The 12,361-nt window shown below is 45.3% G+C and overlaps 1 protein-coding gene across 1 annotated transcript in view; it reads left to right on the top strand.

The window, feature by feature from the left end:
• ntn1b (netrin 1b) overlaps positions 1-12,361 on the top strand; it is a 62,006-nt gene that overhangs the window by 45,522 nt on the left and 4,123 nt on the right. Inside the window, exons 7-8 of the mRNA XM_074655565.1 lie at positions 1,155-1,208; positions 5,073-5,147. Of these exons, the coding sequence (XP_074511666.1) occupies positions 1,155-1,208; positions 5,073-5,147 (129 nt within the window). The remainder of the gene's footprint in view (positions 1-1,154; positions 1,209-5,072; positions 5,148-12,361) is intronic.

Genomic DNA, 12,361 nt, shown 5'->3' with positions numbered 1-12,361 from the left:
TTTACCCCTGCAAGTGCATCTACTAATTGTGGGAGTTCCATCACAATTAATCAATTTTGAATTGCTGGTTTGACACTAGCAAAGCTAGTTTAGCCAAATCTATGATACTTCAACCACATCAGCGATAGAAAACCCTCAGAGAACCTCAGGACAGGAACTGAAAAGGACATGCTTGTTATGCATGAATTCATGGCGCACACTCATCTCGTGTTATTTTTAAGATATTTTGGATAGATATTTGGCTGTTTAAACCAGAGCCTGGATAAACAGACCATTAGAGGTTGCCTAACATGGCCTTGTGTGCCTCCAGCACCGTTAACGGTCCGACTCGCAATAAATCCCCAGAACGAGTCCAAGGGAATGATGGCTGATATGTTTATTGGCTGTATCTGCTGCCTGCAGATTCCAGGCCCTCGGCAATAAACGCCAACGCCTCACAGAAACAGAGATGGGTCGCTAGTAGCTGCTGTAGCTAGGAGCATCAAGTAGCTGGCTGGCATGGACAGATAAGATAACAGTGATGTCTGGGAGGACATGTACACACTAACAATTGTCCACTATGTTACTGGGAATGACATTTCTGATAAAGTCATGTGAGGTAATTGGACATCGTCTCTGTGGACTTGTTTAACCGTAATTCACAACGATAATTTAAACTTGTGAACCTGCTGGAATAGGATTTCTTTAATTTTGTTGGGAAGGTAACAAATGTGGTGTAAAACTTGGAGGAAATGGGGGTTCCTGGAGAATATATTTGGTTTCTCGTATATTTTTTTGAGATAATGTCTTTTGGTTTTAATAGCATGATATTAAATGTTTGTGATATCTAACTTCCTGCCAGCACCGACTTTAACAAGACCGGCGGCCTTGGCTCAATATACCACAATCAGGGGGGGAAGCCGAACATTAATAGGAAACTCACAGTCTTGTTACACGTTTTTTCAGCACATCTGCGAGTCAAAATCAGCTGTCTTTAACAAGACATCCCATTAAATCCATCCATAGGTACAATTCATATATGCTCTGAGGCACATTCTGCTCTGAGGAGAATAACCAGGAAATGGAGCTACATATATTTCTCCATCACATTGGTTTTATTCTGTATGCATTGCAATATGATCACAATGTAAAATCTATTCCTCTCTTTGTCACAGAGATCCCGGTTGCATCTCCGACAGCAACTTACACCAGCTACGAGGAGCCGTCAGGTGAGGAACACAGTACACATTCTGCTGATTTTACGACAATAAAACAACACAAAACATCTCTTGAATAAAACTGCAGTCGGTAACTTTGAGCAAATATGATAAAAAAACGTTATTTTTATAAAACTGTCATTATATCCTGACAGTACTGCACATTGTTACTCCCAACCCGTCAAATACCACGGCTTGGTCAGTGCCCCTCGGCATCGAAGACCGATGCACGGGGTACCCCTTTTGTGTTACTTTTGGACGGACCAGGGATGGCGTGTTAATATACACACGTTACATGCAAAAGTCCTTTCAAAACAAACTTCCGTTTTCACAGGAAGTTAGGTTTAGGCAACCAACCACTTAGTTAGGGTTAGGAAACGATCATGATTGACGTTAACTTCACTGACTTCCGACTCACGTGGCTGACAATACTAACGACTCACATGACTAACGACTCACGGGACTGACGATACCGACAAGTTACTCTAAAGACTGACGTCACAAAATAAGTCAACATTACTTTTAGTTTCACTTGGGACACAAACACCAGTCTCCTGGTTGAAAGTCTTGTGTTTGTTTGACTAATCCACCTCCCCTCCCGCCTGCCCTGAGCGGACTCTCATGCTTTTAATACTACGTCACTTGCTTTGACCGTTGAATAACGCCACGGGTGGGTTTACATTGGAGTTAAGTGAAAGCCCAGTTTGTCACATACTGTTGCTAAAGGGTGCCTCCGTGCACTTACCAAACGGCGGTAATTTACGAGTTGGGAATTAGAACGGGTTGAACAGTAGTGCATGAGACAGATAATCTGAAAAAAATGATGTTCCTCTGTTTCCTCCTGTGCTCCTAATGACATTTGCAAAATTTCACAGCGCTGAGGGAAAACTACCAATCAGAGCCGAGCAGTCATCCACAGAGCTTTTAGAAAAGTATCGAATAAAAGTCTAGTATTAAGATTGTGAATGAATCATTTTACAATTTTTGGCGGGTCCAAAATGAATGTTTTGTTTATCTCTGTGGAAGATATCTAACGTTTGGTTCCCACTTCTAACAAGGCTTGTGAGCCAGTAGTATAACAATGGTGGTTGTCTGGTGTCGTGGTATCTCTGGGTCGTCAGTTAGTGTGGAAAAAACAGATAAATGGCTGAGATTGGTGGTAAGTGCCTGGCAACGACTTGTTGTGAAGTGAATGCAACGGAACGGGGGAGGGAGAATGCAACATATAGTGGCTGAACGTTATCAGTGTTATCAATAGCAGGCCGGGTCACAAACTTTCTTATTTTACAGCTAAACAGTACACTAAAATACATCCTCAATGTCAGGATAGTGACCGTTTTATAAAAATAACTTTTTATCATATTTGCTCAAAGTTCCCGACTGCAGCTTTAAAGTCCTATTTTTATACCTTCAAGCTCACTTGCGCGATTTAGTGGTATTGCTCTTTTAATGTGTTTTCTATGTTGTTTAGTTATCGTGTGCTTGATATTTTAATCACTGTGCCACTAAAGTAACCGCTCCTCCATACATGTAATTATGTGTGCATTTCTAGCACATGCGTGTTTTTCCATCCATCCACAGTCTCACTCCTAAACCACACACATCAGTGAGGTATGAGGTCCGCTGATGTAAACTCCAGATATTTTGCCAGCGCTCCCTGCGGCCTCGTTGCCTGTGTATTCCCAGCATGCCCAGCAGCCTCCCCAGGGTTTCAGCCCTAATCTGATTACATGCTTCATTTGCACCAGTTTGTATTTCAATCAAGGCTGGCTGCGCCGACAGTGAAGGCCTGCCCGACCCCATTGTTCGTGTGCTCTGACAAGGGTCTCCATGTTGGGCTGCTGACATTAGATGACGTGGGACAAAAATATTTACCTGCAGGTTTCAATGGCTGATTAGGACGATTATTCATAAATGTAATAGACCAGCTAACAGGCTGTAAACCTGTTGCCTCAGCTGTACATTGCAGTATATCAATTAGTTTTCACCGTGATACAGGTTTGGTTAAATAGGCTGAGTCACCTCTGATCATCAATCAGTGTCTGATGAGAGTGGCGCCACTGACTTCATTCAGCTTTGTTGTTGAGTCCCCACTTCCTACTATAGCGCCTGGCGAGGCTGTGTGGAGTTTGGACTCCTGTCAGAAACTCCACACAGACACCACCCTCCAAATTAGGAGCAGTGTGGTCCCCGGGGACCCCCGCAGAATGAACGTGGCACTGCCGCAGAGACACACACAAAGGGGGCGTTTGTCCTCGCGGCGGGAGATCGGACCTTAATGAGAGCCGCGGGTGTAATGGCCCCAGCGCAGCGATTGCGCTGAGGGGGCTAATGGGCAACGTCAGCTATCAAAGGGAGGTATGATAAAGGCCCCCAGGGGCCGGCGGGAGATAAAGAATCCCCCCCCCCCTTGCCCTCGGCACTTCATTTACATGGAAATCAGGCGTGCTCGATATGGACTCGTCAAATTCATTTACTTTGGGATTTCCTCTTTTCTTATTTCTCCCGCCACCCCAGAAAGAAGCCAGGCATTCCAACCAGAAATGCTTTCTCTACATACATGAATCCTCATCCCACGTCCCGAACCGCTCTTTTTTTTTTTTGAGAGGGAGGAGAGGGGCGTTTTTTTCTTCCTCAATCATTACCCAGGCAACCTCATTCACACGGAGTATAATGGGGAAGAAAGGGGAAGACTGGACAGAGGGCTGGAAGAAATAATGAAGTTTGTCCATATTCAGGCAAGCTGAAAGGTCCCCTCTCTCTCTCTCAACTGCCCCCCCTCCTTTCTCTTCAGACTGCCCAGCCCAGCTTTCCCACCCCCCTCCCAGAAAAAGAGCACAAGGCTTATTGCTCTGGGAGAGGCAGAGTGGGAGGGAAGAGGGGGGGGTAACACTCAGAGATGATCTGGTTCCAATTTGTGTCAGTCAGTGGAAAGTGGAGGGAACAAATGATTTCAATTTTCAGCTTGGCCTCTGGTCCCACCACCAGCTCCCTCATTACAAAAGGTACCTGGCGCAGTGACAGAGCGACAGCAGCGGCCATCGATAACGCCCTTTGGCAGGTACAGGTACACGGCCCATAAGGGATACGACATTAATCATAAGTCTGTGAGCTTCTTTCTCTGGGGGCCATAGAACATTTAGTCCAGTGTTAGAGTATTCGCTTTCTCGACCTCACGTGGCTTAAGCTGGGGACACACCAAGCCGACATCAAAGAACTAGCGGCGACAAATGCCTGTTGAGTCACCTCACTGCCACGACTACAGCCGACGGCCAGTTAACACGTACGTTGTGCGCCTGCGTGACATGAAATAACTCTCCACACTAGCAGGAGGCGGTAGTCTGTATTCGTCATTCAAAAAGGGAAACCGGAAGACCGAGGACTGCGGACATACAAGCGGTTGTTATGATACGTGCATGAAATAAAGCGGCGTTTGCCGACCATTTTCACACCACTCTCGGCCGACGGTCGGTTTGGTGTGTCAGGGGCTTTAGATGCAGCTAAAGGTCCCTGCTAATTTTTGGTCCGTCACTAGCTAATTTCCCGCCGTGACCTCCTTTTGTGCAGGGTTGACCTCTGTAGCCCTCAGAGCTCACACAATGCATGCCAGGACACTGACGAGGGAGAAGGCTGGAGTGGAAAAGTGTAGTAAGAGTGTGTTGGCAGACACAGGAGGATCTGTGTAAGCTATAACCCGTTTCACAGTGGCACTTTGAAGGCATCTTCGACACCCTGGGGGCAGAAAAAGTGTGACACATGTAAACTCCATCCAGCTGGAGCCAGGCCTGATGATGCTGAAACACATTTTTCTTGTTATAGGAAGCGTTTTATTATGAAATTAGCTGTCTAACTTTCCCTCTCTCCTCTTCTCCCTAGATTGTGAATCTCACTGTAAAGCCTCCAAGGGAAAGATGAAGATCACCATGAAGAAGTACTGTAAAAAAGACTACGGTGAGTTAGTCCAATATGCAGGAATGTGTGCCGCCAGACGTCAGCCAGCAGTTGAGAGGTCAGATATCTCAATTAATCAGACCCTGAGCGAAGCCAATCCACACCCTGGTGCTGGTTTTGTGATGGCTTACTTTACACAGCCTGAGGCCATGTCCGCTAATACAGATTCATATGGAAACACATCTTTAGGCTTCCATACATATAAAGCTGACAATTCCCACCTCTGGAAAACAGAGGTTTTCAAAAATTTGAATTCTGGACAGGGAGAGCTTTTCAAGACAAACGACAGCCAACATTCTGTCACTTGTTCGTTTTGCATGTTGATCCAGCTGATCTGATCACACAGTAAACGTCTTTTCATTAACATATCTCTCTTTTTCTGTTGTCAAACAACTGCAAGAGTATGAACCAGAGAATCAATTGGGGGTCTTTATGCAACTATTAAATGCTTTTGCAGTCATATGACAATAGAAATATACTTTATAGACAGGCCAGTCAAAACACCTGTATTGTGTGATCACTCAGCTAGTGTGAAACACAGATCACAGAGAAGGACGGAGGCAACAGAACAGAGCTTTAGAGGTGCTGAAAGGTGGATTTTGTACGCTTTGGACAGAGCCAGGCTAGCTGTTTCCTCCTGTTTCCACTCTTTATGCTAAGCTAAGCGAACTGGCTGCTGGTTCCAGCTACATATTTACCGTACGGAGATGAGAGTGGCATCAATCTTCTCATCTAACTCTTGGCAAGAGAGTTGAACTATTCCTTTAACTTTGGACAAAGTGGAAGATTAGAATGTGTAAATACTAGTATCGCATGAGAAAAGCCGTATGTAAACGACAAAATTTGATAAAACTTTCTCAATTGCCGGAAAAAATTTTTACGCTTGCTTGAGGTGTTTTTTGACGAAAAAGAGTTAATGCGTTAAATGGATTATGGAAACGCCTTTGCCGAATACATGCTGACATAGCGAACATTCAACTCACATGACTGATCATCTGTTTCCGCTAGGGATGGGTATCGGTACTCGATACCTTTAATTAAAGGGACTGTATGTAACTTTTTACATGTATGAATCATTTTTTATTGCAAATGAGGGAACAGGTTGAAACCTAACCTAAAAAATTAGACCTTCCGCGACTTTCTGTGTTTCCTCTATCAGCCTGTAGACTGCTTTTAATGTGAAGGACTCGGGCTGGTGTCCCAGCGTGTGCTAACTCTCTTTAGTGCAGCTACAGGCATAGCTAACGATAGCTTACAGTTGGTTAGAAATGGAGTCCGCTAACCCAAACAAACGACCAGCTTCCACCACAACTCAGACTCCAACACAAACTCCATGCGACTGATGTTGGGCGAAAACTAGGATCAACATAGCTGGGTCCTTCGATTCATGGAGGGAGCTCCATTCGGTTTTAGGTATCAAAATGGACCCCGAGCTGGCAAAATTCCTACTGGACAGGTAAGCTAATATTACTGCCAAGCGTGTGAAATATATAGTGCTATTGTTGTTTTAGCTGTCAATCACGTTCAGTCTTGTGCTTGTCGCCTCACTGTTTTGTCTGATGCTGGCTCGCGTCTACGTAGCGCAAGCAACAGGACGCTGACTGTTGTTGAGTTTACAGCCACCAGGGTCACTGTTAACAAGCAATTTCTGATTCTTACATTGAGTCCCTTTGAGGTATTGACCACAACAACCCAGTACCAAGTAGTATTGAAACTTCTCCAGTCAAACGATACCTGCAATCAGTCCTTTTTGTGCCCAGATCTAGAAAAACATGACTGTTTTGCTCGCAGTGTGTGATTGGCTTACTACCGCAGCAGCTGCAATTGGTAATTTTTAGTTTCCGCTGTCGGCGTCTTCTCGGATATTCCCATAACGTGCGAACGCTTGTCTTCGTCTCCGAACAGTATGAAACATGGCCACTACTAGCTGACATGAAAGAACAATTAAAACTTGCCCAATTGAAACAAATTCCTGAAGACCGCTCTCTATTTTTCTCACTTAGATGGTTAGATTGCCAAGCCGACTTGTTTTGTTTCCAGTCCGCAACTTCTACTTCCTCTTCTACTCTGTTTACTGGTGGATTACAGCCACGCATAGCCTAGAGCGCCAAATTCTGACCAAACTACGCTGTAGCCCAGTTTATTCACTCCAGACCAGTTGATGGAAACGCGCCTAATTCGCATTTATTTTTTTTGTGACATTTCAAAAGGTCGCTTAAAATCCGCCTGACAAATGAATGGAAACATAAATGTGTCATCTTTCCTTCGAGGATTGCCTAAGATGTTGGTGTTTATCCACTAAATGTATTGTATTGAGTAAAAGCCTTGCCACTTCTCCCGCCCTGCAGTCCCTCTTCTGTGGTCAGTCATAAAAGAGTCAAAGTGTGGATGTCAGAACTATGGTAAGAGGAACAGACCACACAAGTATGTTGGATGGATACACTTTGTCCAACCCAGTCAGCCTGAGGCATTTGGCAAAACTTTTAGAGTAGAGTAGTTATAGTGCAAATCCCAAACTAATAAATGAAGCCAAAACACACACGGCAATCACATTATGTTGTCAATGAATCCACAGAACAAGTGGAGCAGCTGAAATACATCTAACAATGCAGTGCCAGGTAAATAAACGTCATATCACAGGGTATGAAATGATATATTAAAACGTTGGTTGGTACCACCACAATAAAGCAAAGACAGCTGGGTCTCGCAAACTTGGAACAAGAAGGACATTTGATTGATGATGCTGATATTTATACTTCAAACTAAAACCACAACAAAGCAGAGTATCATACCTGTGAGTCCAATACACAATGGGATATAACAGAGGCAGTGGTAGAATACTTTTTTCATTGCTCTATCCCACTGTGTAGCTCTACTTTCATCAAATGATCCACTGCGCTCTTTGGATTTTCTGCACCATTAATCATTGCAATATAATAGTTACGGTGGATCCACATCTGTACACCACAGAGACCAAAATACCCTTTGTTCAAGCCAATGTTAAATGGGATATAGTCTTGTCTCAGCCAGGTTTTTGCAAGTACTGTATCCCCTAAAAACACAGTGATGGTGTCCACAGTATCCGTCCTTTCCACACATCCCATTCATTGTCTATGTAAGCAGCCGTGCAATGCATTATGGTAGCGTGGCGGCGCGATTCATCGATGGGGCGTCACATGGACGCTCTTCATTCGCATAAAGTTGAGGTCTAGGCTACTTTATGCAAATCAGGGGCGTCCAGCACAACTCACCACCTCTGGAAACTCCAGAAAAACTTTTATACTGATCGTTGTCGATCTGAAATAAAGACAGATTCAGCAACTGCATGGCTTATTTCTCGCATAAAATGTTTTCAGAAACACATTTGGGTGAACTATTTTCGAAATATAAGAGAAAAAAGTTTCTAAAAGAGCCGCCATGTTGGTTTCGGTTTGAAAGCTGGGAGCAGCAGCCAAAGAGGGAAAGCCTTCATCCAATCAAATGTCTATTGGCAGCCCATCAAGCGTCCGATGCTGGGAAGCGAGGCGATCCCCCCAAGCCTCAAGGAAGAACACCGCGGTACTACAACTTCTGTGTCAGTTGTAAAATGCACCGATAGCCAAATCGTAGTTATTTTCCTTCCTCCGTTCATGTGAATGAGGCCCAGACCGAGGCTGGAGCGAGGGCTGGGAGGCAGAGTTAAAGGAAACACTACTGCGCCTGCTCTATGGGCCAAATGGATGCGGAAGATCGCCGGATGATCCGGGTACTTTATCACTTGGCAGTCAAGCCATTTTGGCTTCATGCGCCACTGAGCAACTCTCATAGGAATGAACAAGCGCCCTCCTCCAACACTGTATCCAGTTCTCTTTATACATCCATGGATCCCCAACATCCAAGAAACGCCCCAGTGGACACGTACCTTCAGAGTGTGCTTCTGTAAATAAAACCTCCATTTTTCTTGTTAAAAAGGTTCGTCACTATTAGGTCAGCTAGAACACTTCCAGCTCCCCTCATGTTTCTTTCAGGCATGACTAACTTGTCTCTCGTTCAAAATCATCATCGCTGAAACTTCACTTCATTTATAGACTTCAAACGGCATCCAACTGAAAATTGGCCAAATATATTTTATTCCCCCTTACAGTTGAGTAGACAGTAATTCAGGCCATTTGTTGAGATTTGCTAGAAAGCCAAACACCGCCATTATTCATATTTCCTCTGATTTAAATCTTAATCATCGGAGCTGAGACAGGCTCTGCGTCTATAAATCAGTCGGGCTGATTCGAGCAAAGCAGGCGGTTCCTGTTGCTCTCCTCTGAAGTTCCTCTTAAAAGCCTGGAAGCAGATGATTCTGCCTGAACCGCCCTGACTGAGGCAGCACGGCAGAAATCATTGCTTAGCATGCGTTCCCTCTGCCTCTGCCTCCTCGGCCTAATTCATTTCTCAGGCCTGTCGCCTCGCTTTTGTGGGTCTCTTCTCTTCTCTTCGGGGGCCACAACCCCCATGTGTGAGTGGTGGTGCAGGCCCCCTGGGGGTCACGGGAAGGGGCCCCTCTGTTTAAACACAGTTGTGCGCTCCGCCGGCACCCAGCATTCCTCGGGGCACAAACAGGTGGTAAATTAGGCAGACGGTGACGGATTGCCACCCCCGGAGAGAAAGAAATATGTTTTGTTTATTCAATTTTTGTTTTTCATCACTGCCGTAGCTACGGAGACGGGGGTCACAAAGGGATTATATTCTCGCCTGACACCCTCCTCTGCACACACGCACCTTCCCCTCTCCCTGCCACCCCAAAGGACAATGAATCAAAGGGCCGCGTGTTTACCGACGCTCCGGGGATAGCGCTCAAAGAGCAGGGCCCCCCCCGGCCACCCCTCTGTGCTCACCCAAGGGTAACAGGTCCCTGATCATTCACTCAGCCGATAACCAGAGGGGACAGGGGCCTCAGTGCGCTAATTAAGCGAGCTCTAATTTCATTAGCCCCTTGCTTGTTGGTGGCATGCGGTGTCAAGCTGCAGCACACTGCCCAAAGAAGATAAACCCAGCTGGAAGTTTGGCTGCGATGGAGTCTCGGGTTGGCAGCCATTGTGCGAGAGCAGGATCATCTCACACTTATCTCCTCTCTCTCTCACCGTCTCACCAAACAGTGTCAGCATGCACCGTTTTGTAATAGATTGTTTGACCCCGTCTCTCTCTGGTGTCTATTTAGCTCAAACCGAGTGGCAGAAGGTGTGTGTGTAAATACACCGCGCAGACTGAGAACACACTTGAGAAAGAAAGGAAAAAGAGGCAGACACCGACAGAGAGACTGAGCCTGTAACCGAGTCTCCTCGGCCCTGGACAGGAGAGCGCTATCTCCGCTGGATTCTCACGCTGCGGAGTTGGATGGGGCTCTGGGAGCAGAACCCGGATAGCTCATGAGGTCGGAAACACATCCCGATTCTCCTGGAACTTTTTTTTTTCAGTGGCTGGGAAGACAAATAGTGGCCCCTCCTCCCTCCCCCCCCTCACACACCCTTTATGTGTCTGGATGAAGGAGAGGGCTGCAGTGAATGGCGGGGCTGTGAGAGCTCGCTCTACTCAGCCCAACAAACCTTCTTTCTTCTGAAATTGTGTGCAATTTGCTCACACCGTGCATTGACACACATACTCAAACACCCCACTCCTCCGGTTCTCCTCATTCTTGGCAGTAATCGGGGGACGAGTGATGAACACTGAAAGTGATCATGTTCAGCCAGAAAGGCAAAGAAAAGGCTGACTTACCTAGCTATCTGAATAAAATGAGAAGGAAGTACACTTTGGGATATTACTATTCAGCCCGGTCGCACGAAAAGGCGTATGAATGACACGATAATGAGCAAGGTAAAAGCGTGTTATGAGAACGGCGTTCTTGCTTTAGGCGTGTCATTTGTACGCCATGTAGTCTGTACTGACTGCAATGTAAATGCATCTGCAATAATATGCTACGCTCAGAGCTAGTGATGTGGAATAAAAAGCAAGAAAGACCGCTTATGGCGGGCGGGTCCAACAAACACAGGACTTTCAACCAGGAGATCGGTGTTCGAGACCGGTGTTTTGTTTTGTAAGCTACGGTAGTGATGTTTATGACGTGTTTTACGTACATATTTTACTTAGAATGCGTACTTATTTTACCTTCGGGTCTGAAAAGTGAAGCCAATGCGGAAGTGCCTAAAACATGCATTATTTCTAATAGCCAGCAGGGGGCAACTCCTCTGGTTGCAAAAAGAAATCAGATTGTATAGATGTCTATGAGAAAATGAGCCTATTTCTTACTTGATTTATTAGCTCAGTAAACATTTGATTTATTACCATTAGATAAACATGAGTTTATGGTCTCAATCGCTAGTTTCAAGTCTTCTTCAATACAGCATGATGTTCATTTAGTAAATTATGGTCCCATTTAGAGTCAAATAGACCATAAAGCAGGGGATGCTTTAGGGCGTGGTTACCTTGTGATTGACAAGTCGCTACCACAGCGTTGTTCCGTCTGGGAGTTGTCCGTGTTTTCGTCTTACAACTTTAACCCTTTCACGGTGTTTTCAGTTTTCATGTCTTATTCAGCATTCAGTTGTACCTAGCTCCACCCTCTCGTGTCACCTCTGGTTTCAAGAAAACAATATATACCGCCATATTCACGCCTCTGCGAGGCAAAACATGACAATGACACGCTATCCTCTGGTGGACAGGTGGGTCTATTACACGCTTTGGCGTGATATCGGGTGGTATTATTATAAAAGTATTTTGTAATGTGTGACCCTTGTGTGTAGAACAAAAAAACGCAGGAATTGCTTCAACATTGAAGCATTGTTAAAGCATTAAATGAGTTATTGATAGAAGATAAATTGTTACATATCCAACTGATTGTTTGAGTGCATCTTGAGTCTTTCCCATCATCTAATCCAATCTTCAGATTCGATTAATTCTCACAGTCGTAAGTAAGCCCCCCCCCCAGACACACACAAACACACACTTAAACGTTAATAGCACATTCCTCGCTAAACCCACGGGGTAAAGCACTTCACTTCAAGCACAGATTAGCTCTATCGCTGTTGAGCTGTTTGCCTCCTGTTGCGATCACAACGATGAAGCAATCGCTGCTCCGTCTGACGGAGAATCCGTGCAGGGGAGCTCTACTCATTTCCTGGTATGAAAATATCTGTTACAAGTGGTGTTCCAATAGTTACCAGGTTTGGCTTGATTTAGCCCGAGGTCGT

The sequence above is a fragment of the Sebastes fasciatus genome, chromosome 13 (genome assembly GCF_043250625.1).
Source record: "Sebastes fasciatus isolate fSebFas1 chromosome 13, fSebFas1.pri, whole genome shotgun sequence".
In the NCBI taxonomy this organism is placed as follows: domain Eukaryota; kingdom Metazoa; phylum Chordata; class Actinopteri; order Perciformes; family Sebastidae; genus Sebastes; species Sebastes fasciatus.
Note: the sequence above shows the minus strand (reverse complement) of the source record. Positions and strands in the feature narration are given on the sequence as shown.